This window comes from Rhinolophus sinicus, linkage group LG02 (genome assembly GCF_036562045.2).
Source record: "Rhinolophus sinicus isolate RSC01 linkage group LG02, ASM3656204v1, whole genome shotgun sequence".
Lineage (NCBI taxonomy): Eukaryota > Metazoa > Chordata > Mammalia > Chiroptera > Rhinolophidae > Rhinolophus > Rhinolophus sinicus.
The window spans coordinates 109530634-109557056 of record NC_133752.1 but is presented as its reverse complement, the minus strand read 5'-3'; the positions used below and the strand labels follow the sequence as shown (position 1 = coordinate 109557056).

Below are 26423 nucleotides of genomic sequence, written 5' to 3'. Positions count from 1 at the left end.
ATGAAGCAGACGCCCTAGCACGGGTACGATGGTTAGAGCGGGCTCCTGCCACTGATGTGGCCCATTGGCTGCATAGGAAATTGCAGCACGCTGGAAGCCGAACCATGTGGCAGGTGAGCAGACGCTGGGGCCTGCCTTTGAAATGGCAGGAGATAGCAGATGCCTGCTATGACTGTGCCGTCTGTGCCCAGGACAGCCCCCAAAGGCGGAGGCTCCCCTGGGAGACACAGCAGATTACGCGAGGGAGGGTGCCCCTCACTCGCTGGCAAGTGGATTACATTGGACCCCTGCCTAAGGCCCGCAATGTGATATATGCATTTACAGCAGTGGACACTGCTACGGGGTTGATGTTTGCTTGGCCCTGTCCGGCTGTGGATCAGCGGCATACAGTGGTCGCCCTTACACGGCTGTGCGCCCTCTATGGGCGCCCCCAAGTCATTGAAAGTGACAGGGGTACCCATTTTACGGGGCAAGAAGTGCAGCGCTGTGCTGCCAGGATGGACGTGCAATGGTTGTTTCACACCCCGTACAATCCGCAAGCAGCTGGCATGATTGAACGTTATAATGGTCTTTTGAAGCAAGGTCTCTGGGTGTCAAAACACCCTCCCACGATGCGTGACTGGGCCTCGCGTCTATGGGACGTCCTGAGAGTCCTGAATGAGAGACCACGGAAGGGAGGGCCCGCGCCAGTAGAAGCTCTGCTACATCGAACGGCCGCTCCCATTCAATTACAAGTTACCACCAGTGAGACTCTGTTAAAGCCAGGCTACGGCAGAAATGGGAACATTTTGCTGCCAGCACCCACATGCTTGAAAGCAGGGGAACGGCAGCAATGGACTTGGCCCTGGCAGGTCAAAAGCCCCCACTGTCGGTGGTTGGGTCTGATAGCCCCATGGGGGGCCGGTTTGACTCATGATTTGCAAGTGACGCCAGGGGTGGTGGCTGAGTGGCCACTGCAAGTGTCTGTAGTATACGGATGATTTTGCAGGAAGCCTATGTGCTCTCACTATGGCCTATTATGGGGTCCCCTGTTCTGTTACATGTTGAAACAATGCAAGGGACCCCAAGCACTGCCATAAAGGTCTGCTACCACAAACCGGGAAAGGTGCCAGTGGCAGCGACCCTCCTTTCCCAAGACAAAAAGCTGGCATGTATCCTCCCAGATGGAAGGGATTTGCCATTGTTCGTTCCTAAGACTACTGTTTCTTTTCGTCCATAGGTGCCTGTAGGCTAATATGGCACAAGGACCCTCGTGGAAGACGCTTGTCACGTAGATTGTGAGGCGAGACCCTGTAGGGGTGGAGTGTGGGGACAAAGACCCGGAGAGCAGTTTCCAGGCTCTCAGCCTCACGTGGAAGAGTGCTGGCTTGGGTGGTAGATGGCCGTCAGCTGTGGCTGATTGGCCGTCAGCTGTAGCTGGTTAGCCAATTGGCCACTAATATAACTGCCATGGCTGCGCTGGGGAAGGGGAGTTGGTCGGTTGGCAGAAATGCGGACAGCAGGTCGCACGTCGGGTGACTCCAGCCTCCAGTGAGACTATAGTGGTATTACTCCCTGTGGGGACAAAGCCAGGAGTGCAGTTTCCAGGCTCTCGGCCTCATGTGGAAAGGTGCTGGCTCTGGTAGTAAACGGCCATCAACTGTGACTGCATGGCCATCAGCTGTGGCTAGTTGGCCGTCAGCTGTAACCAGTGAGCCACTGGCCACTAATATAACTGCCGTGGCTACGCTAGCAGAAAATGGGGGCCAGCAAGAAGATGGTGGCTGAGCTAGCAAGAGCGGATTGCAGTTAGCATGGCGGATTGCAGCTAGCAAGTGGGATTGGTTGATTGGCAGAGAAGTGGATGGCAGATTGCACATGGTGTGGCTCCTGTTTCCTGTGTCTCCAACTGTCGTGCGGGAGACCCTGCTCGCTGCGCCATTTGTCGTGCAGGGAGGCCTGCGGGGTCTCAGCTCCCGCTCCCCACATAAAAACGCAGAATATGGTGAGGCCAAAAAGGAACACCCACGGAGCCATAGGTAGGGGAGTCATACCACTATGGTCTCACTGGAGGCTGGGTTCATTGGACGTGCGACCTGCTGTCGGTTTTTCTGCCAACTGACCAACGACTCTCCTCCACTCTCCTCGGCTCTGCTCCTCTTCTCGGCTCTCCTTGGCAATCCTCGGCTCTCCTCGGCCCTCCTCTATAGCTGCAGCAGTTATATTAGCGGCCAATTGGCTAACTGGCCACAGCTGACAGCCAACCAGCCTCAGCTGACGGCTATCTACTACCCGAGCCAGCACCCTTCCACGTGAGGCCGAGAGCCTGTAAACTACTTTCCGGGGCTCTGTCCCCACACCAATCCAGCCGCCAGCGAGAATATAGTGGTGTGACTCCCTTACCTATGGCTCCGTGGGTGTTCCTTTTTGGCCTTACCATGTTTTACGTTCTTATGTGGGGAGCAGGAACAGAGACCCCGCCTGACACCCTGCATGACACATGGCGCAGCAAGCAGGGTCTCTCGCATGATACTCCCCTACCTATGGCTCCGTGGGTGTTCCTTTTTGGCCTAGCCACATCCTGTGTTCTTATGTGGGGAGCGGGAGCTGAGACCCCCGCAGGCCGCCCTGCACGACAGTTTCTCAACCTCGGCATTACTGGTATTTTCGGCTGGGCGCTGATCTGTGCACTGTAGGTCAGCAGCTGTCCCCCAGTCATGACAACCAGAAATGTCTGCAGACACTACCAAATGGGCTGTGGGGGCCACGTCACCTCTGGCTAAGGACCGCTGCCCCGGCCTCACACAGCCCTGTGCACACTAAGAGCTCAGTGAATAATGAGGCTTCTCTGAAGGTTCCCTGCACTTCAGGGCCGTCACCAGAACTCACCATTGCGTGTCAACTTTGGAGTAGTTCGGGAATTCACCAAGTTCTCCATTTCCAGGTGGATATCTTTTGTTTCTCCAGTATCATATAAATGGCGCACCTGGCAGAGTTAAAAAGGTGTAAGGAAGGAAAATCAAACACCACGTACCAAATTCCTACCTGAGAGCAGTGACTCAGATGAAAGGCTGGGATCGTGGGTTGGGCATAGTTTAGACAGAGTTATGATGCTGACCTTTGAATCCTTTTTGGAATGTGGTGGGGTTATACATAAACAAATACATGTTAACTTCGAGAAGTAGTGCTAAAAATTAGCTACTCAGCCACAAAAGACCCTGACGGTCTCTGTTAGACCCTTTTTTAAAAAACGAGTCTACATTTTTATTGACAACAGATATAGTAAAGCGTGATGCATTTTTATATGTGAACACACCCATATAACTATAATCCAGATCCGCTTTAAAACATTCCAGCCAAGTAGTCAGTGTTCTGCTCCGAGCAGTGACCACTGTCCTAATTTCTGTCACCAAAGGATTAGCTTTGCTTGGTGTCTGAACTTCACATCAGTGAAATTATACAGCACATATTCTTTGTGTGTGGTTCCTTTTGTGCACTGTTAATGTCTCTCAGATCCACCCATATTGTTCAATGTGGCAATAGTTCAGTTTTTTCCATGACTATACATTCCATTGTATAACATCCCACAACTCTTTCATTCTACTGTGGATGGACGTTTGCTTGTTATGAATACAGCCTCATGAATAATATTTCATGTTGTTTGGTGCTCATGTGCACTCGTTTTGTTGGGTACACCGGGCCACGAGTGCTGCCCACTGGCAGCATGTGTCATAGCTACCTTATGAACTTACTACATACAAATACAGAGGGCCTAAAGGTATCAATTCAGGTAGAGAGTAAATAAAAAAATTACATAAAAACACAGGCAAATATGTTAAATGGGCTGCTTTCTAAAAACTGGTGGGGTCCTTGGGATGACTTTGTCCTGTATAATGTCATTCTCAATGTAGCAGTGAGGCTTCAGACAGTCTGACAAACATCTCAGTATAAAAAATGATCAATAAGATCTACTTGTAAAGAGTGATCCTGACTGTGAGTAGCAGGGATGATCACCTTCATTTTACAGAGGAAGAGGCTGAGATTCAGAGAAAGTGACATGACCTGTCCACTTAACAAGTGACCGGTAATAACGCAAGTAGAAGTCAAATTTCCCCTTTTCTCATTTTTTATTTTTTATTAGCTTCAGGTGTACATTCCTGACCAGTGAACAGAACAGGTACTCTTTCCCTACAATATGCAGTTTGAATTAGGGGCCCTGGGATAAAATCCTGGATGCATCATTTTTGTCACATTTGACATTCTGGCAAGTCATTCAACAATGCTCTGCCTCAGCTGCGCAATCTATTGATGGAAAACAGTACCTACTTCAGCCAACTCAGAGACATGTACTCGAATCTACTAGAAAGAAGTGTTGTATACGTGTTTTTTATTAATAGACACATTTTAATATTTCAGAGGTCTGATCAGTCTAAAAATAACCCAGATGGAGATCATTGACTAGAAGGTTCTTACCTGGCTTGGCCGGAGGAAGTTGACATTAATATTGGGATACCTGGTGACAGGATCTATGCTGTATTGGCTGAAGTTTTTACTCACATTCTCAGGGGTGGTCTGAGGCAGCAACCTATAAATGCTTTCCCTGCAATAACACACAGAAGTCTGCTCAGAGCAGTGACAAGCTCGATGTAACAAACACTCATCCTAGACCAGCTTCCTCCAGTCCTGTGGAAGGTCCGCCTTCCCAACCCACCAGCCCAGTGGTCCCGCAGGCACTGGCCTGCTTAGGACCAATGAGAACAGCAAGTACACTGCTGTGGGTAGGGTTTAGAAAAGCCTGTCTCTAATTTAAAAGGTAACTAATTTACTGTTTTGTTTTTTACAAGTTTGCCGATATTTAATTTTTAAGAGAATCACTTATGAAAAAAGAACTTCCACCAAATTTGCCCAGAGTAGCTTAAGTAACAGACTTAAAATGGTATCAACCACCCATTTCATCTAGGAAATCTTGTTTCTCTAGTTTTTCTGGTCAAGACATTTGTTCTTTATCAGAAAGCAAATCCTAGGACTCTTACCTCATTTGCAATAATCTGTTCAAAATATCTGACATTTGAGAGTTTGAGAAATGTTTACAGGCAGTTTGGTGTTTTCCTTTTAATTCAAAGTCACTTTTAACTTTTTCTCTTATTTTAGTATGTCCTGTATTACCACACTGATTTCATTAGTATAAGTGTTTTAAGAGGAATTAATGTACTGTTTTCATGCACTTGTTTACGTGACTGTCATAAGGAAATCAGACACCATCCTCTGATGGTGTACAAACATTCAGATACCATTTGTCAGAGACAAATTTAGTTTGGAAAGGGATAAGAGAAGAACACTTAGATTAGATAATCTTTAAGTCTCTATGATTTCTTGAATAAATATCTCTTAAATATGAAAATATCTAACGAAGAAAGGAAGAGAAAGAGAAGGAAGGACCTGTGCTCTGCTTGAGGAGCACACCGCTCGTCTCACTCCTAGTTTCTCACAAAAGGGACCCTGGCCACTTTCCGTTACCTCTCTGCCAGGACTTCCAAGGGGCTTGTTCCTAGAGACCAACTTCGTACCATCCAGGCAGAGTCCATAGCAGCTAGAAAGCCCCGGGCGATTCCTGTTCCCATTGGCCAAAAAGGCTATCAAGGAGATATAAAACAGAATTAAAATAAATTATTTTAAAAGAGGGAAACTAAGGAACTAATGAAGAGTTTGCTGTTGAAAGTAGTTTTGGGCTACTGTTCAGATACTGCACTTCTCTGCTTCACAAACTGGTAGAGGGCCAAGTCACAGAAGTTCCAGCAGTTCCAGCCCTACTCAACAAGTCTGGGCTTCGGTGGCCTGTAACCCTCCTTCCTTCCCGGCATAACTCCTAGAGGGAGTTCAGCTACGCCGTGCAACGCTGTAGACACTACCTCCGCAACCCAAGTACTCATACTTGTTCCCAATTACTATTACGTGCTGCCACTCACCTCTAGGAGGCTATCGCCAACCAGAGCCACTAGTAATTGGTGTCCATTCTGCTCCCGCACCAAGGCTGCATTCTCAGAGGCGTACATACATGTGAAGTCGAACATGGCCACGTCGGGCTGCCCATAGTGATTGATGGCAAAATCCAGAGATGGCAGCTGCTGCTGGGTGGAGAAGTCGGCCGCCTCCCTGGCGTAGTTCAGCAGTGCCTCCTGGTCCACGTTCTCCCGGGACAGCAAGAGCTCTGTGTCGGCGTAGTCCTGTCTCCAGAGGGAAGAGGCTCCATGGAAAAGCCCGGACGAGCCTAGCCGCCCAGAGCCACACTACCGTGTCAGACATGACAGGTTTCACAGCCTTCCCCTTTCCCAAAAGTGGTTTCATGTTCCAAAATAATGCTTTTACACAAATTAAACAGGAAAAGGGGAGGCCGTCTGTAGAAGTGCCCAGGCTTTGCTACCTACACACAGTCCTGGCTTTTCCATTTACTTGGAGCAAGTCATACTTCATTGATCCCATGCAATCTACCTCACAGGGTTGTTCTGAATATCAAATAAAAGAATTTCTCTGATGGCACTTGGTAAACTGAAAAAGCACTTTATGGATTCTGTTATTATCAGCCACCACTATCTTCTGGGTAGCGAACAGCTTTTAGCAGCTGGGACCACCAGAAACTTCGGGCCTTGCATAACTCAGTCAACCTAAGGGAAGAACCCAAAGCTTCAGTGCCAAAAAGATGTGGAGGGAAGAGCAATAGCAGAAGGGGACTGGGAGGAAACATATTCAAAATGGAATGGAAGTTAAAAACAGTAAGAAGGTTATGAACGGCTCCGCAGCACTCCACCAACAAAGAAAACAATGATGAGAGAAAAGGGGCTTTCCACGTAACGCAATGAAAACTTCCTTCTCTGTTTTGGAGGTTTCTGGCAGACAGAGCCAAGCCTTCACTGTCCTGAAGTGGGGCCTATGGTTTCCAAGTGTCCCTAATGGCACTCTCAGCCAACATTACAAGGTGCTGGAAGCCAAACACAAACACTCAAGTTGGTCTTCGAAACAGTGTTCAGCATTAAGTAAGTGGCCACAATGGATTTTGTATTTAGCAACATACACAGAACACCTGGTCAATACCCTCTTAAAAAAAATAAATAAAATGGAAAAGTAAATCAGGTTTTGGCATTCCAGGTTGTTCCTACGTAATTTCAACTGATACCCATAGTTCTGCCTAAGATGGCAGATCTAAGCCTTCACTTGGTCCCAAGGCATTCCAACGGGCTCGCTGGCTATTTCTTACTGACAAAGAAGCCGACCAGATCCATCTTGTTTATGCTCGGGCAGAGTGGGCTGCACACATGCTCAGTCCTGTTTCTCCGTACACACAGGAAGGAGCACGAGGCTGAGAAGGAGATTCCAGGTCACAAGTGGAAAGGGGGCTGTGCTGCAGACCAACTCATCAGCTCACCCCCAACACGGCTCTCAGAGGAGGCTCCAGTGTAACTGACACTAAAGTGACTGCATTCATTATCATCCTGTAGAGACAAAGGATGCCCTGAAACCCAGCGCTGAGTCTGTGGTGGGAAATGCACAGGCCCGAATCAGCACACCTGGGGCCTGTCCCCCCGTCTTATCACGTGGGCACAGTAACTCTCATATTGAGACCAAATGAGACTTAAGAAATTCTCCTTCAGGAACTGTCTACCCTGTGGTCTTCTGATTTCATATTCAGATCATGATATCAGGGAATGTCACACAATTAGTCACCTGGGAACAACGCGGAGCTGGATCTCGCTAAGGATAAACAAGAAGTCCTTACAGGTGGGTTATGTAGAGGTCTAAATACACCCTGACCCAGTCAGTGTTCCCTGGACCACAGACAGCCGTATCTGCAGTAAAACCAAAACCATTCTCAGGCTCCCATAAACACCAATTACTGCTCCTTGGTCAAACTCCCTTCCCTCTAGCACCTCTTTCCAAAAGACGACCTATTAACCAACCAAAATTGGTCATATCAGAATTCTCTAGAATCATAAACCAAATCACCTGAATTAAACTGAATATTTATTCATGAAATGATATCTGGGATTTGCTTTGGAACATTCCAGTGGCAGGCGTGGGGAGTGGGCTGGCTACCTACGGAACAATATTGGCTATGTGTTGATAATTGTTAAAGCTAGATAATGGGCACACGGGGTTCATTATACGATTCTTTCTACCTTTGTTTACATTTGAAAGTTTCCCTAATAACAGTTTTTCTTTTTTAAGTTTAACAAAAACATTAGAGTACATGTTACCAGAAGATGAGTTAGGGGCTCATTTTCATTCCCTTGCAGGAAAAACTCATCAGACAATACAATTCCTTCTCTTGGTGATCATACTAACCAGAACATAAAAACAGGTTTGAAAGAAACCCATGACTCACGTGCAGTATAACACCTTTGTCCAGTAAGCTCTGCTTTTTGGCCGTCATAACGAAGTAGTGTGTGTCGTCTTTGTAGTAGACAATGTTCTCCAAATCGATACCTGCAGCCGGGAAACAAAAGTGTGTGTGTAAGGGTTTGCTGAGGTGAAAATGCATCAGGGAAGCCAGAAAGATTGCCCATGGGCGCAGAGACCAGCTGGAAGATTCCAGGCAGCGAAAGGGAAAAGTGAAAGGATGTCTGGGCCCAGATTCTTACTTCCTACACATTCGGCTTATAAAAAGAGGGGAAATGTGTTTATCCTGCACTGCTCTATAATTCACTTGACACCCTAAGTTATCCTATAAACAATGATCAACAGGAAGCAGAAATATAATGATGGGAAGAAAAAGAAAGGTTAACTTCTTAGTAAGGAGGTCTGGGCTAATGATCCGGTTAAGTTTCTTTTACAGTCATCAAGGCAACCGGAGGAACCTCCTACAACAGGACAGGCAACTGGATGTCTGGAAGCAGAGAGTGAACTATTGATTCTTTTTAATTCAATTAATCTAAAAAAAAAAAAAAAAAGATGTAATAGAAGTAGATCTTGTTCTAGAAAACAGAGAATTGGGATTTGGTGCACATTTTTGTTGCATCAAATGATCTAAGTGAATCTATTCAGAAGCTATCATATAACAATCTCATTCCTGTCTAGTACATGCTTTACTTCTAGACCAAACAGGAAGAAGACTACACACTCAGTGCCTCAAGTCAGGTTCTCAATGAACCGGCAAACCACCAACAGCTCACTGCATCAAACATCATCACTTAAGAGTCACAGTGTAGAGGAAGGGGTTGGAGAAGAGCTGGTGGAAGGCAGAATGAACACTTAAAAACAAAGAAATAAAAATCGAACCCAGAATAGCCCAGTCCCTGTAATGAGGATAAAGAACACCAGAGTAGGAAACAGTGACATGGAGAGCTTATGCTCAGGAAAAACATAGGAGTGAAGAAAGAGGAGAGGGGTAAACAACATGGCAGTCACACCAGTGACCAGCCACTCCACCTAACCGTCCAGGAGAAAACACGTTAAGTGGTTATTTAAATTTCTATCTTTACTGCTTTCAAGTCATCGACACCAACCTGTGGCTTCCCTCAGCTCCTGGAAAAATTTTTGGTTGAATATAAAAGCCACACCACTGATCTCCTCCACTTTGGCTTCGGCTGTTGTATTTCGGTTAATAAAATTTGCTGTGATGGCAATGGCCAGTTTGCCACGAAATTCTTTCCGACGAAATCCTGGATGGAAAGAAATTTTCAGAAGTGGCAACAGCTGGCTAGAGAGGAAGGAAGATCACTTCAAACAGGAGGGGGTGTTGATAACATCAGGGAATGTGGGGGATGGAAACCAATAGGAAAATTTTAGGGTAGCTCTTCTCTATCTGAAACTAAGGTATTTACCCACCAAAGAATATACGCCGTTTCCCCGAAAATAAGACCTAGCCGGACAATAAGCTCTAATCTAATGCGTCTTTTGAAGCAAAAATTAATATAAGACCCAGTCTTATAGTAAAATAAGACCCAGCATTACATTACATTACATTATAAAGACCCGGTCTTATTTTACTTACAGTAATACTTATTTTCCTATAAGTAAAATAAGACCGGGTCTTATATTAATTTTTGCTCCAAATGATGCATTAGAGCTGATTGTCCAGCTAGGTCTTATTTTCAGGGAAACATGGTAACAATCCAGAAAGAAGTCAAAGTCTCTCACATACTAATGAACAATTTGAAATCTGACCAGAATATTACTCAGTACTAGGGACTGAATTTAAAAAAAAAAAGGGGGAGGGGGGAGAATCCACCTGTTTATTAAAGTAAGATTTAATCCTGCAGTGCCAACTGGTCAAAGCACAGCTTGTCTACTAGCACCCTTACAGGAGTGCCCTGCAAGAAGTACCCAAGTACCAGCTGGCTGGGGAGGCTGGGGCCTGCCACTTGAGCAGAGTAGGTGGCACACATATGCACAGTCTTAGGAGTGTGGTTTCTGACAACATAAAACTCATCTCAGGGTTTGAGAAGGTCACCCCCTTCACTCTCCTATGGACCAGGCAAAGCGCATTGACCAGTACCTTCCAAGGTGTTCCTACGGCCATCCCCTCCGATGATCACTTCGAATTCATACTCTGATACGGGATGTGTTTTGGGGCGCACCAGTGCCCGCCAACCTATCCCTGTGGACCAAAGTCAAAATGAAGGTCACTGTCCAGACCACATTTATACAGCGAAGACATTTCTAGATATCCAGGTAGGCAGACTCCAAGCCAAAAACACTAGGTATAAAAGCATGGGGTACAAACCACAGAATGGTCCTGATGAAGGCTCACAAAGGGACATGCCCACCAAACGATTTTCTATAATCAATACAAGTGCCTGTGATGTTTAATATTATGCCCAAGGCATCCATTAAGCCAAGGTTCCTCAGGAGATATGGCTGTACAAACAGAAGCCCCTTTAACTAGTTCTGAAAACAACTGCAGACTCCTATAGTTTTCTACCTTGATCTCATTCTTCCTCACTCATCCAACACCCTTTTATCCCTCCTCCCTTTGTCCAGTCCAACTCACGTTCATTTTCTTGGTCCTCAGGAGGGTGTACGAGTCCTTGGAATTCCACATTGACATGGATTTCAATGCCTAGGATCAAGGCTACTTTCAAAAGTATTAGTTGAAGCTGACGGATACCTGGGTAAACAAAAACATTACACTAGTGAGGGGGCACTGAAGAGAGGACGGTCAGCAGTCATTGCTCGGGTTCCCACCTGTCCTCTTACGTGGGTGGGGTTTATCCAGATTCCCAAAGCTCCTGTAACAGGAGACGTTTTCCTTCTTTTTAAATTTAACTTATTGGGGTGACAAAGGTTAGTAAAATTACATAGGTTTCAAGTGTATAATTCTGTAATACATCATCTACCGTATTGCTCCGAAAATAAGACCGGGTCTTATATTCATTTTTGCTCCAAAAGATGCATTAGGGCTTATTTTCAAGGGATGTCCTATTTTTTTCATGAACAATCTACATTTATTCATTTATTCATGTACAAAAATATACATTTATTCAAATACAGTCATGTCATCTTCTTCTGGAACATCGTCATAACTCTCCAAACCCCGAATTCCGGCTTGAATTTCTTGCGACTCCGTTTCCTGTAGCACCATTGGCCCCAATCTCTCATGTCCAGCAATAGAGCTCTCCTTAAATGAGCACTTCTTGTCCATGTAGCCTGCTCGTAGTGCATTGGCAACACAGCTGTCAGTGATTTTATCCCATGATTTCTTCACCCGTCATGACCTCTTGCAGGCTAGGCTTCATGAAGTTTCCTCGCTGGTATCTCTCCGTTCTATTTTCAATGTAGTCATTGATTTCCATGCGCAAATGGTCCTTGAATGGCTTGTTTATTGTAATACCAAGAGTCTGGAGATAGGCAGTCATTCCTGCGGGAATCATTATTTGATCTATTCTTCTCTATGCAAGGAAGTTCTTCATGTCTTTAGCGCAGTGAGTTCTGGCTAAATCCCAGACTAACAGACCTCTTTGTCCCCCTCGCAAAACAAGTGGCAGCACTAAATCGACCCACTTCCTTATAACTGCTTGTGTGCACTAGGCTTTTTTGGTTTCAAGAACATAAATGCCTGAAACACGTTCAACCTTGTCTTTCTTGCCCTTAGTGATGATTAGAGGTGGGGCTTTCTTTCCATCCAGACAAATTGCCAAAATACAGGTAATACGTGCACTTTCATAATCAGTGGAGGGAATGTAGATTGACGAGGCACCCCTCCGATGAAATGTCGTTTGAGATCCTTGGCCCATAAACACTGCTGTTTCATCCACAGCAATCATGTTGGAGAGCTGGTATTTAGAAAAGTCAATGCCATCAACAAAGGACATGAATGTAAGTGCACGTTTAATAACTTCAGTATCTTCCAGCTTGAACAGTGTTGTTGATCTTAGAAATAGTTCATATCGCTGAAAGAAGCCATCCAGCCAGTGTTGTGATGCTTTGAATTCCTCGGATATTTCTAACTGTGGTGCCATTGCAAAGGCAAATGCTTGAATATTAGCCCTGCGCACAACCAAAGCCTTTGCTCTCCTGTCAGCAATCCATTCACCATGATGTCTTCCAGCTCAGGAAATAATGGTTGCCGACCTGATCCATACTTGCGCTTCTTAGCATTTCCCTCGTCCACCTGTTGACTGAGGTTATCGTATTCTTCTTGCCATTTTTGGACCATTCGGAGATCCAACTTCTTTTTGCTGAAAGTCGTAAGGTTCTTGCCCCGGGAGTCCTCCACGATTCCTTTCTTGTGCTCGATGGAATAGCTCTTTCTTTTGCGCTCATCTTGTCTGAGGGTCAAAATATTATTCCCTTTAAATCTACCATTAAATCAAGTGTTAGCTGAAGACTTACGAGACAGGAGTGGTAACAAAAATGATGACAGTTAATGATGGTACACACAAAAGCGACGAAAAATTGCAGCCACCAAAATTCAGAAAACGTTTATTTCACATGAGTGCATTAATGTACGTCCGTTACAACATACGACGTACTGAATTATGAAGATTCATATTAGACACAACCATGCCCGTTCGTTATCAAGTGCGCACATTACTCGTGCATTGTGTGTACTCCGATTGGTCATTCGGCAGTAAGTCTCGAGTTCATCTGTTTACACAGGCATTTACCTCTCATCCAAAGGCCCTGCTTGGGTATTTACAAATACTTAATTATAATTTACAGTATCATTTATTTTAAGTATTAATGTTAATATTATTTATATTTAATTATATATTAATATCATTTTATAATTCAATACGTCCATTGTGTGTTGCAACGGACGTACTAAATGTGTCCATCTGGCTGACAATCTTAACTGGGGCTTATTTTTGGGGTAGGGCTTATATTATGAACATCCTGAAAAATCATGCGAGGGCTTATTTTCTGGTTAGGTCTTATTTTGGGGGAAATACAGTATATATCACACTGTGTGTTCACCACCCAGAGTCAGTTCTCCTTCCATCACCATATATTTGATCCCCTTTACCCTTTTCTACCATCTTCCTCCCCCCTTACCCTCTGGTAACCACTAAACTGTTGTCTGTGTCTATGAGTTTTTGTTTGTTTGTTTGTCTTGTTCATTTGTTGCTTTCAGTTTTACTAACAATGGTCACCCCAATAAACTTTAATTAAAAATAAAATAAACATAAAGTACCTAGAACAAACAAACAAAAAAGAACAGGAGTTATTTTCCAAGCTACGGTCCACAGCTTCCTTCTTTCTTAAGGGCAAGAAATGTTCTAGAGACACACACAAAGTCACTTCCTTCTTTGGGTGAGGTGTTCAAAACAAAAAGCTCTGATATAACATGAGATTGTCGCCAACAGGAGACACCCCTTCCCCCTGATTCTGTTAGACACAAGATTATTTAGCAGAATCTACAATCTTTACAGGACATGGCAGTTACCAGAGGAGGCAGAAGACATGCGGCCTGTTTGACCCACAGGGGCTGTACTACCCCGAGGGCCCCACAGCATTCCTCTTCCATCCTCACCTCACTGATCCTCACATCCTTCTGAGGTGGGAGGGGAAACCGCGGTGCAAGCGTAGCAGTCTCTTACCACTTACCCTCCCACCACTGGTCTACAATTGCAGAAAGTAAGTCTCAAAATTATGGAAAATCTTGCTCATTATCATAGTAAGATTTATTTACTTAATATCCAGTACGTACCTACCAGGTACCAGACATGGCAGCAGCCCCATGTCACTGAGATAAAAATCTAGTCCCTGGTGAAGGACAAATCTTGCCACATACAAGGCAGACAAATCCACCAAATTGATGACCTGTGGGCCTCTTACCTATAGCCTGTGACTAATCTGCTAGGAGTACATGCAAACCCCCTCTAAGTGACTCAGTTATTCTCCACGGTTTACCACAACCCACCCCCTTCTAGTCACATATGCAAAGACTCATTAAATCCCGTGTGAGCATACATTTTATATTTGCAGACTGTGTTCCCAGATGCTGTACACACTGCAGCCTGGCAGACGGGCAGAGCACGACCCTGCCAGTGTGGTGTGGCAGCTGTGGCCAGTGTTTACAAACTGGTACAGCTGCTTCGAGCAGCCAGAAGTTCAGCAGTTGAATGTATTTACAGGACACATCTGGATGCGCTCAGAATAAAAGCTCCTTGATAAGCTTCCCTGGAATCATTAATGATGGTCACACACAAGACTCCAACTTCATAATGTAGACACAGTTTTCACAAGCACAGTCATGAAAACAAAACCACTGTCTGCATGAAACTGGATTTACTCCACAGGATCTTAGAAAAGCACAGGCCCAGGCTGAGTTTGGGGACAACAGGACTATAGCAAGAGCCACCTAGGCTGCAGACCTAAGAAGCACCTCACCAAAGGAACAGCATTACTGACCTGCCATTCACCAAACTATACCTGTGGCTTCCCTAGAACTGTGTTCCCACAGCATTCTGCTTCTATGTCAGGAGAGCACCTTTCGTATCACGTTAGACAGCTGCATCCCTGGGCTTCCTCCACTGGACGCAGAGCTACCACGGCCATGTTTCTCAGCCCGGCCCACTGCCGACCCCACCACTGCAAGTGCTCAGAAAGGATCCGAGACCTAACTTAGAAATCCCTAAGTTAAGTGTCGTGTAGCTAAGCATCACAGGCGACAGAACCACTGCATAGTAGGGGTTCTGGCTCCAAGCAGAGTGTGTCTCCTACACAACAGATACTAGTGATATCAGATTAAACTGCATTGTGGAGTATGAATTCCTCAGATAATCTGCCCGTCTCTTACTGAACAAGGAGGTAGGATATGGGGTGGGGTCCTGCAGGAGAACGGGCTTTACTCACTAATGTGGTCGATGGCTCCAGCACAGAACTTGCCGTAGAATTTCTTGGCCCCCAGACCTCGCAGGTCATGGATGGTGAATGGCCAGAGGTGCAAGACGTTGTTGCGGGAGAAGGCATCTCGTTTCTCGATAACGACCACCTTGGCTCCCAGCAAGGATAAGTCGATGGCTGTGCGAAGACCACAGGGCCCAGCTCCAATGATGAGACACTGAAAAACACGGCTGCTATCAGGGCAAAGGCAACACCTCTTGAGAAAGCTCACATTTCTATAAAGTTTCATGATCTCATGACCAGCATTCCAAAGCCCCCTGAGAGGGCGGCTCTCCCCACTACCAAGAAACCTTCAAACTCATCTGAGGCAGAGCAGAGCACTGCAATGGCTCGAAAGAAAGCTGGTGGCTGCCACGGACAGAGGAGACTCTCGAATGTCAGTGCTGGACGTAAACACTATAGATGGGCAACATACTTAAATGGGTCATTGTTTCAACAAACGATTTAAAAAATCACATGTCGTCTTTCATCATCAGGAGAGGACCTTTCAGAAGGTTTCTAAGACAAGCAGATTTCTGTCCAAGGAGATATCGATTATTAAATACGTAGCCCAGGCAATCTGAGAGTCCTGGAATGGATCTTCCACTCAAGTGATTCCAGGAGGCAAGTTTCAAGGGCCAGAGTTTCATGTGCTGAAAAGAATTCTAAAATCACATCTTCAGACTGAAAGTCCAGGAAAATGATCCTGAATATCCATATTCTAGAGAAGTACTCAGTTAAACAGACAAAATTTAACTGTTTGCACTGCATGTGTGGAAGGAAAAAAGACATACATGTTTCTGGTTTGGGATTCCTTTTATTCTTAATAAAATTCTAGAACTCATTCATAAAAGTCATGCCTTTGAATTTCTTAAATTTTGATGATGAATATCTAACCAAATGCAAATCCACTGGAGGTGGGTTTCTAGGTACCCACACAGGGAAAATTAAAGCTCATAAAAGAACATTAAGGACAGTCATTAAGTCATTTGCAACTTTGTTTCCCTGTTAGCTTTTTCTCCCAGAAGGAAGAAAAGAAGGAAATGCATTGTTCCTTCTCCACTTCCTCACTCCTACCCTCCAAAAGGGACTGAACATCTCAGGTATTTGCCAAGGCCGACTTGTTTCCTGGAAATACCGTTTCTACAGACTGGGAAGAAACCAAAAGAAGTAATTTGGTTCATGAGGCCCTTGTTTAACAAAACAGGCCTTTGGGATATGGATGAAAAGACGCCTGAGGCCTATGGCCAACTTGCCAAGGGGCCATATACTCCTATACCTGAGCCGTGAGAGTATGGAATGAAGACTGTAAAGCGACAGGCCAAGCATGAAGCAGCCATGTTTAATGAGGAAACTCTGGTCCTTCAATGAGGGCCTGGCTGCTTCTCTAAGTAACCTGCATCCTCCTAAACGTGTGAGATTCTAAACAGAGCCTCAGCAAAACCAAAGAGTCACTACACCACTTGACTTCAGGGTTGTTCTTAAACAGCTGAAACCCCGAAGGTTCTATACGTGAACACAGGAAATAAGAACCAGGTCAGGCACACAAGGCAGTCAAGTCAACAGAAATGATGGGTCCACATACCGCCAGCAGGTATCGGCTTCCTTTACTGGATCGTGGCTCCACTCGGCCTGCTTCTCACATAGTTACCTCTGCCCAATCCTTTTTTCTTGGCCTGCCTATGCTCAAAACCTTTTCTCTTCTGGTTAAATCCTTAGCTCAGTGATGCCGGGGCCTGAGGGCGGCCAAAGCCTTACCTTGGTATTGGTGCATGCTTTTCCCTTCTTGTAGTCTTTGTGGCTGCCCCGTTTGTCCAGCTTTGCCCAGAGGGCTTTGGCTTTCCAGTAGTTGAGCTTGGACTTGAGCTTGTGATAAAAGGAGCGATAGTCCTTGGGCTTCAGTTCCAGGTGGTCACAGAGCTCTTGGAAGGCCCTGAGGGTGCCCTTGCAGGTGGTGGCCTGCACAAACCGGTCAAAGAGGGCATGTGCTCGAGTCATCGTCTCATTCTTACTCTCCTCCATGCTCCCCCACTCTCAGCACCTCCCTGACAAAGGGGGCAGTGGGACGGCTGCTGGTCCACCTGACACTGTCACATTAATCTAACAAAAAGAAAGAAAACAGAACGGTTAGCAAATCCAAATTTGTACCTATAAACATATATATTTTTTTTAATTGGGGAAGGGGAACAGCACTTTATTGGGGAACAGTGTGTACTTCCAGGACTTTTTTCCAAGTCAAGTTGTTGTCCATTCAATCTTAGTTGTGGAGGGTGCCATTCAGCTTCAAGTTGCTGTCATTTCAGTCTTGGTTGTGGAGGGCACAGCTCAGCTCCAGGTTCAGTTGCCGTTGCTAGTTGCAGGGGGCGCAGCCCACCGTCCCTTATGGGAGTCGAACTGGCAACCTTGTGGTTGAGAGGATGTGCTCCAACCAACTGAACCATCTGGGAGCTCAGTGGCAGCTCAGCTCAAGGTGCCGTGTTCAATCTTAGTTGCGGGGGGCGGAGCCCACCATCCCTCGTGGGAGTCAAGGAGTAGAACCAGCAACCTCTGGTTGAAAGCCCGTGCACCAACCAACTGAGCCACCTGGCCACCTGGGAGCTAAGCGGCAGCTCATTGACTTCATTCTAGTTGCGGAGGGCGCAGCTCGCTGGCCCATGTGGGAATCGAACTGGCGACTCGGCATTAGGAGCATGGAGCTCCAACCACCTGAACCACCGGGCCAGCCCCCTATAAACATTTTTGAGGACACATAACTTTTTCAAAGTGGAGTCCCTAAATGTTCCAGCCATTCATTCAACAAACATATAATGCATACCTCCAGGCACTGCGACACTGGGGTGGCAAGGAGCCGACAGTGTTTGCTTTCCAGGATCTTGCAGTTCAGTGGGTGAGACAGACTCATAAACAGAATGTTAAATGTACTATGCCAAGTATCATTAGTAAGAGAGGCACAGGGGTTTACGAATACAGAGGGAGAGCCCCTTAGAGGTGACGGCTGAGTCTTTTAGGATACATAAGTGTCAGCAGGCAGGAAAGAAGCATAGGCCGTGAGAAAGGATGTAAAACAGGAAGGCTTGTGAGTGACTTACAGGTGAGTCAAGAATGACCCTCAGGTTTCCAGTGTAGGCCACTGAGTAAATGGTGACACCAGGCCCATGGATTAAAACAAAAGAACTCATTTATGAGGGTGGGGTGGTGAGTTCCCATGGGACCCATTACCCATACTGCCTTGGTCGAGGTGCGGGTATGAATCTGAAGCTTGGGGGAACAGCTCTGGGACTTGTGGACTTGTAAAGAGCTGGCAGAAAAAGACGAACTCTCTTTAGAAGATGATGAGACACCGAGGAGGGAGGGGTGAAGAGAAGCAAAGGGCGGTTCCACAGCTGTCTAAAATGCACCATGTTCAGAAAAGTGTCTCAAGCAGCAGGGACTTAGGGCTGAAAAGCCCTGCCGCTGCGTATGTGGCACAATGTCATAGCCGTCCCACTTTGCCACAGACACATCTGACAACAATGACCAGGTCTGCACCTTCCCCTTACCAAAAACACCCACACACCCACTCTCCTGCGTCTGTTGGGAAGAAGCTCTGAGACGGGAGATGGCTCCTTACGTGCTCTTTTACCCACATGCGCCCCGGGTCTGCATCACTTCTGTACCACGTTTTACTTTTATCATCACTACTTAGACTTATTATTGGGAGGTAGGAAGTGAAGGTCCAAAGACCAAAACTAAACGACAGGAACAACAGAGAGGGAAGGCAGGGAGGTAAGACGAGCAGTGACATTGCTCTGAGCTGTGTATGCCAGATACTGGTGCTGTGACCATGAAGAAGTCACTTGATGTCACTAGGCCTGGGTTTTCCCTCATGTGAGTCAAGGTTAGACTGGGCAAGCTCTAAAACTCTCTCCCAATTCTCAAGTTCCGAGTCTCGTGCTGAGAAAGTCCTCACGATCCCAGTGCTCATGCCACAATGTCCATCATAGGCTGTCCCTAGCCTACCACTAGTGTGACCAGCAGGACTGCCCTGAACTCTGTTCTAAGAGGAGTGATTTACTGTTGGAGATGGAGACAGATGGAGGAAGGGAGTTCAGGAGTTGAAGCAAGAAGTACCCACAACTTAGTGAACCCACTCATGGGAGGAGCCACGAAACTGCATGTGCTAACGATACCCGTTCTTGGGGGCCAGGTACCAAGTTCCAGACCGTGGGCATGGGGAGAGGCCCCTTCTGTCCTGCAGCTCTTACAGTGGGCAGGCCACTGAGTGGCAGAATCCTCCTTTGTGAAGGAGAAATGACATTCTGCTTCTCTCCACACCTCACCACGATGTTATACAGTTAAACCAAATCAACTGGAGGTGAGTCTTATGTTTCATGAGAGAAAGTAATAATTAACTGCAAGGAATTGCCATTCCCCCGTTTTCTGTCAACAGACACACACTCTTCACGGACTGTGGAGGCCAAGTCAAAGATGGTCATTCTTTACCCAAAACACACTGACATGCTTCTCTCAAATGGGTCACTTACTCAGCTACCCCTCCTGGCTTTGGATATAAAAATTACGCTACTTAAGAAACACAGCTTGTTCCAATATCCACGTGGCCAAGAGTCCGATGAGAAATGGAATTAACTGGAAATAATGTTCAGTTTTTTCCCCTAAATAAAAGTTTTCCTAGGTAGCAGTAAGCAGCAAGGGAAATATTTTTAAGTTCCTAAAGAGAACCCACTCTTTTTCTTACAAGCCAAGACTTATCTTAGAAATGATAGTCAAAGATGGTTGTAAGGCAGAAAAAAACAGATGTGTTTATGCAAAGGCAGACGAAAGGACTAAACACACAGGTCCCGGAGTGCTTGCTCCGCCAGGGTCCTCAGTGGGGACACTGTGGCTTTAGCCACTGTCCGACAAACGGAGAGCCGAGCAGTCTGTGAGCTGGCCCTGCGTGCCTACTGTGCGGGCAATGCTAAGGCCACCGGAGTCACAGCTTGTGCAAAGCTCTAAACACACCTGGTCTGATTTCTCTGCCCTGTGTGGAGAAGAAGATGATTTTTCTTTGTTCATAAACAGCAGCCACGTTCCACTCCTTGCCAGGATTTGAGGCACTCAGTACCATAATTTTCTTGCTAAAACCAACACACGAAAGATCCTGAACATGTATTTCTAAAAGCATTTCCATGTCATAACGTGTGCCTTGCGCCCACACCTCCAGAAAGGAATCTCAGGCTTTGGTGTTCCAGAAGAATTGCGCTGTGCTGGCTAGCTTAACAACCATTTGGTGGCTGTGGTCCACTCTGCCTGAAATAAAGAGCTGCTAACCACCATGGGCAACTTCCAAGTCCAAGCCCACAGAATACCTCAACTAACAAATGGCCCTAACTCTCTGTCGACAGAAAACACTTTCAAATGAACAGGGTGTAGCCGCAGCTCCCACACAGCTGCAGAGGGCCTGCTTCCAAGCGGTAGGCAAGTATTAAGTGCCCAGCTGAAGGGATTCTGACCTGCAGGTCACTAATGACAACAGATAAATCGAGGTAAGTTGGTTCCTGGAACAATGTGACAGGCACCCAAGGTAAGGCTACACAAGATTAATTCCCCGGGGCTGCCTCACTTTTCCTACTTTGCAAGCCAAATGACCGCAGCAGGAAGACACTGTGACAGGGCTCCAGGATGTTCGGTAGCTCTGCCAGCCTCCTCCAGTCTCTTTAGCAACAGGACTCAGCCGCATTCTGGTTCCCTGAGCAGCTGGGAGAATACAGAAGGGCCCTTCCAGTTACTGCCCTCCCTCCCTTCTTTCCCGAAGGCCAAACCCAGATCACACCCGTCTTGGGCCACCCCTGTGGACGCTGCATCCCAGTATCCTGGGAAAGGCGACTTTCATAATCACAGGAACCTAGAGATCAGGAAACCTGGCCAGAAGTGGCCAGAAAAGCCCAGGTGTGGAAGGAAGGGGTACGGGAAGTGAGGAGCCTATGGAGGGAAGAGGAAGAGGAGGTGATGCCAGGTTTCATGGGCATCGGAGCAATTTCTGCCAGTTGACAACATCCTGCATGCTCTGCCCCGCGGCAGCTGCCTGCTGACTCAGAAGCCTTGCACACCCCTTGGCTGCAGAGGAAAGTGCTGGAGACCGCCTGTGAAGTACACGTAGGAGCGCAGTTCATGTTTCTATTTACAAGAGTACAGCGTCAGTCGTCACTGACTCATTGTTGGCTACGAGAACACTCAATGTCTAGATCTTAGAGTAGGTAGGTAGTTATTTGAGGGGTAGCGAAGAATTATCTTGAAAAATAGAAAAAGGAAACAAGACAACAAAGTAAGAACTATACTTCCAGAGAATGAAACCAGAGCTGAGCTGAGTTAATTGTCTCCCTAGCACTGCACCATTAATATACCAGCAAATCTGAATCTTATAAAGAAATCTATGAATGCTCCTTTCCCAGCCTAGTCAGCCAGAGGTGTGACTTGTTTATTAAACAGACTTTAGAAGCAGACACATAGGAAGCATATTTTGGAATGTCACTGGGAAGAAACTTAGACGAAAAATACTTCAGATTATAGATTCCTTCGTGTTTTGCCTCAGAAACAAGGCCTGCTCAGGCCACTATCATCTGTGGATTGGAACAATGGGGCCCTCGGCTGGGGAAGGGCTGACTGAATCCGACCACCTGGCAGTGAGACTCCTTGTCACCTGGAACTGCTTCTCAGCTCCTGTACCAATGGCGTCTTCCATGTCTCTCACAGCCCTCAGATCAAGTTCTCGGTACCTGGGAAACAAGCCCACAACAGTAAGGAAGGCAGTTTTCCTCATGTATTCTTGTTTCTGGCATATTCCATCCACAGTTCTTTTCTGACTTTCCATGCTATTTAGCACCTAACTGACACTCAGCAGGAGCGGAGGAAACAGTAAGCCAGCCCCACCCTCACCACCACGCCCCTTCCCATCTGGAGCTGCTTCTCATGTGCACCTGCCAATCCACCAGGACCAGAGCTGCCTGAGGGGACCAGATCTTTGTAGCTGTAACCTGACCTGCAGTGGAAATGCACTAGATTTCTGGGACGTTGATGAGGGGACAGTCCCCTCATGGGATTGTGTATGGGAGCCTGGCAGCTCCATCCTGGAAGGACGAGTCCTAGGGAGAAGCACTGGCCGTGGCCTGCGTGGCTGGGGGAGGTGGAGGAGAATGGGATAGATGTTACAGAGGAGATTTCTAATGTGCTACCAAAAAGTGGTATCAACAATGACACAGTCAGCCTGGGCAGGGAGTGACATTCTAAGAAGAGCAACTAGCAAGACTGTAGCACATTTCGACTGTGAGGGGGTCTGAAAAGAGACGGGACTAGGTCGGCCATGGGCTCTCTCCCAAGTCTCCAGTTCTGAGAGACGCTGCTATGACCCTAACCCCTTTGTCATCTCGTCTCTAACTTTTTGTTTTTCTCTCTTTGCTAACAACCTGTTTCTTCAGGAAAAGCCAGTAAGAACACATACACAGCGGAGAAATGCGTGGTTGTCACACAAACACCAGAAAGTCCAAGTCAGAGCCAAACACAGGGAACACAATGGCTGGTGCCGGGGAAACCAGAGAAACAAGGACGCGAGAAGGACAAGGCCGAGGCCCAGTGTCACAGTTTCCTCATCTGTGCAATGAAATCAGCCACCAAACCGCAGAGCTTGCAGAAATTGAGGTAATGAGTGTAAACGGCTTAGCAGTGCCAGGCACAAGCAAGACTCAATAAATGGCAGTATTGTTATTACCATCTAGTTCATAATCCCAGCAACAAAAGATTATGTGCAGGCTAAATAAATGGCAATTTATATAACAGAATAAGAGAGTTCAGAGAGTTTTGTTTTTTGAAAGAAAAGAAAAATATTTCAAAAGTTTCCTTGTTCCATCATCACTCTTCACGCTGTCCATTCCATCTGCTCCAGGTGGCGTGAGAATGGCACTGGGTGGGAGGGAGAGCTAAAGGGCTAAGATCTATGTCAGGCGGCTCCTGCCACACCGAGATGCACATAAGGACTTACGTTAATAACAGCAAAATAGCTACCATTCTGACAAGTGACTAGCTTTCAGATCTATACTTTGTCTTCATTAATCTTTACCACAACCCCATAAGATAGAATATATTATCTCCACTTGGCAGCTGGGGAAACTGCTGCTTAAAGAAGTTTACAGGTCACAAAGCAAGAAAGCAGTGCAGCCCTGTTCGTATCCACAGCTGTCCATGTCAGAGCCCAAGGCCTGGGCCATTATGAAAGCCACCTGAGAACACAGTGTGGGAAATAAAAGCTCACAGAAAGCATGCTCCAGCCCCTCACTGCCCGCGAGCCAAAGCCTGCCAGTCTACAGACAGATCACAGACAGGCCCTGTCTGCTAGGAGATAGCTGCCCAGTTATCAATGGATATGCAATTTCAAGTAAATTTAGCAGGGACACACAATACAGGATTCTTTTCCTTCTCACGATTTATCACTGCATCTGCTCCTTTGAAATGGAGCCCTTTCATAAATGGAAGCAAGGACGGTCTGGTTTCACAGTAATTCTTCCCACTGGCTGCTGACAAGCTGAGCAAGTAAAATAGTACTGACTCGTAGTTATCCGTCCCCACTCCAGGGGGCCCAGCACCCCGCCATCAGCAACACCTGTGAAGAGGCCACCACAAAGCATTCTGAATTACCTAACGTTACTGCACTCACGTAGGCACTGAGGGCAGGACAGGAAGCGAGCTTCAGCCCACCCAATACCAAGAGCACAGAGCTGAGTTACAAAGTGACCAAAAGACCAACACTATCCCGCCCACCCTCCTGCCCCACTAACCTGAGAGCACGGCCGTGACCCAGGCTCTCAGGGTGATGAGAAAGGCTCACTGGGGCTCTGGGAAAGCACAACCAAAAGCTGGGCTCCAGCCTACTTCACTCAGCACTACGTACCCACTCCCAGGCGCACAGTAGGTGCTCCATGAGGTTTGGCTGACTAATGGCTACCAGGCCACCTACGTGTGCACACTTGGGAAGTGGTCTGGCTGGCAGCTGGGCAGGGCAACCTCCAGGGCCACTGCAGCACAGAGGCTCAGAGAACACCAAAGCGCAAAAGTCCAAAGGAGTATCAGTGCCCCATCAAGATGAATGCAGAGCTGCTGGGAAAATCAGGGTCCCATAAAGACACTCGGGACAGCTTTTACCTCCCTCTCCCAGGGGCAGACCCTGTAGCTAAAGCTTCAGAATGCTTGCCCAGAACACACAAACAACTGGCAAGAGATCAACCTGGAACAGAATCTGGGGTTTCTCAGTTGTCTAATCAGCCTACTACCAACTGCGTGAATCACCACACACACAATGGTAAGGCTGGGCGGGGTCTGAAGGATCCCCTGGTGTGTAACCAGCCAGCCCACATAGGCCATCCACAACACACGAACAACTCCAGGGACAGGCAACCTTCTACCTTGCAAAGTGGTCTTCCTGAGCTCTGGGCAGCCTGAAATGTTCATTTCCCAAGGACTCAATTTCTCCATACAAGACCGAAAGCGTTCTGCCCATAGTTTTTTGCCAGCGGCCCAAAGTTTACCTCCTGGAGGCACCAGAATAAAGTTAGTTCCTCTTCTACATAACAGTCCCTGGTTGTGTGCGATCTCCACCTTCTCCTCAGCTGCTTCAGCCACGTCTACCTCGACATGGTTACCAGCTTCTTCCCCTTCTTAGCTTTCTGCCACAAGCTCCGAACATAATGCCTATACCCATCTCATCTACCCTCCCTCCTACAACAATGGACAGGCAACTACCCACATGCCTACCTGAAGCTACCCTCCACCTGTGCAGCAGATCCCGGCCCCTCTCCCTTACTCAACTACACTGCCTCCTGCATCGGTCCCCTTCTCCTGCAGCAATCCCTCCCCCACAAACTGAACCGTTCTCATCAACAGAAAACCTCTCATCTGCCCTGTTCCCACGCCTTCTGACTAGCTTACTCCACACTCCACTCCATGAGAGAACTGTCTGTGCTTGTGGTCATGGCTTTGTCTTCTCCCACTCACAACAATCTTCTGAACTCAACAACCATTAGGCTTCCTCCCCACCACTCCACAGAAATGTCTCCTAGGACATGCCTGATTTCCATACTGTGGAGTCCAACAGTCCATTCTCAACCTATAACCCATATGCAGCACGAGTCACGGCTGATCACCCCTCTTCCTGGCCTCTAGGACACCTCTCCTGCTGCTCTAGCCACTTCCATGTCTTTGCTGGTCCCTCTCATGTCCCCAACCTCTATATGTTGAAATGGCTATGGGATCAAATAGTTTTTGGGTCTCTTCTCAATCTACATCCATTCCCTAAACAGCTATGGCTTTCAAACTATTTAAATCATACACATTTATATAAATGTAATTTTTAAAAACTTTCACAGACAAAATTTACCCTTACTACTGAGATATTCTGATGTTTTCTGTTCTATTTCATTTTTAAAAATTGCTGGTCCCCACTGTATTGATTTCATGACCCATTAATGAGACACAACGCTCTCTGAAAAAAAACCCTGCCCCTTATGATGTCCTCCAGTCCCCTGGCTTTAAATACCATTTTTTAGTAGAGATAGTCAATGGCGCCCAAATAGTTGTCTACCCTCTTCTGAACTTGAATACCCAATTGCTTACCTGGAATTTGACAGGTGTCTCCAACTTTACATACACAGAACCAAGGCCCTGGTTCCCATTCCTACCCCAGCTTGCTTCTTTCTTAGTATTATGCATCTCAGCAATGGCACCACCATTCACCCAGTTGCTCAATCCAAATACCCTGGAATTATCCTAATTTCTGTCTCATCCCATAGTTAATTCTTCAGTAGCTCTGCCTGTTCCATCTTCAAAACAGAGCCCAAATCCAAATACTCGTCACCATCTCTTCCTCTACACCCGTCAGAGTGCCCATTGTCACCATCACTGGATCACAGCGGTAGCCTCTTCCTGCGCCCACTGTCCAATCCCTCCACCCCAGCCCCGAGTACGTTCCACACAGTAGCCTGAGCATTCACTTAAATGCTGATCAAATCAAGCCATGCCTCCACTCAACTGCTCCAATGGCTTCCCATCTCAGTGTTAAGTCCAGTGTCCTTCCACGGGCCTACAAGGCTCCAAGTGAC

At 46.7% G+C, this 26423-nt stretch overlaps 1 protein-coding gene across 23 annotated transcripts in view; it reads right to left on the bottom strand.

Moving 5' to 3' along the window:
* Positions 1–26423, bottom strand: part of MICAL3 (microtubule associated monooxygenase, calponin and LIM domain containing 3) — a 225113-nt gene that overhangs the window by 115270 nt on the left and 83420 nt on the right. For all 23 annotated transcript variants that reach the window (XM_074325093.1, XM_074325097.1, XM_074325094.1 and 20 more), the window contains 10 exons: positions 17059–17400; positions 15271–15478; positions 10964–11080; positions 10469–10570; positions 9477–9632; positions 8357–8457; positions 5946–6203; positions 5497–5612; positions 4453–4579; positions 2869–2965 (listed from right to left, as the gene is read on the bottom strand). In XM_074325093.1, coding sequence (XP_074181194.1) covers positions 2869–2965; positions 4453–4579; positions 5497–5612; positions 5946–6203; positions 8357–8457; positions 9477–9632; positions 10469–10570; positions 10964–11080; positions 15271–15478; positions 17059–17322 — 1546 coding nt within the window. In that variant the 5' untranslated portion in view covers positions 17323–17400. The remainder of the gene's footprint in view (positions 1–2868; positions 2966–4452; positions 4580–5496; positions 5613–5945; positions 6204–8356; positions 8458–9476; positions 9633–10468; positions 10571–10963; positions 11081–15270; positions 15479–17058; positions 17401–26423) is intronic.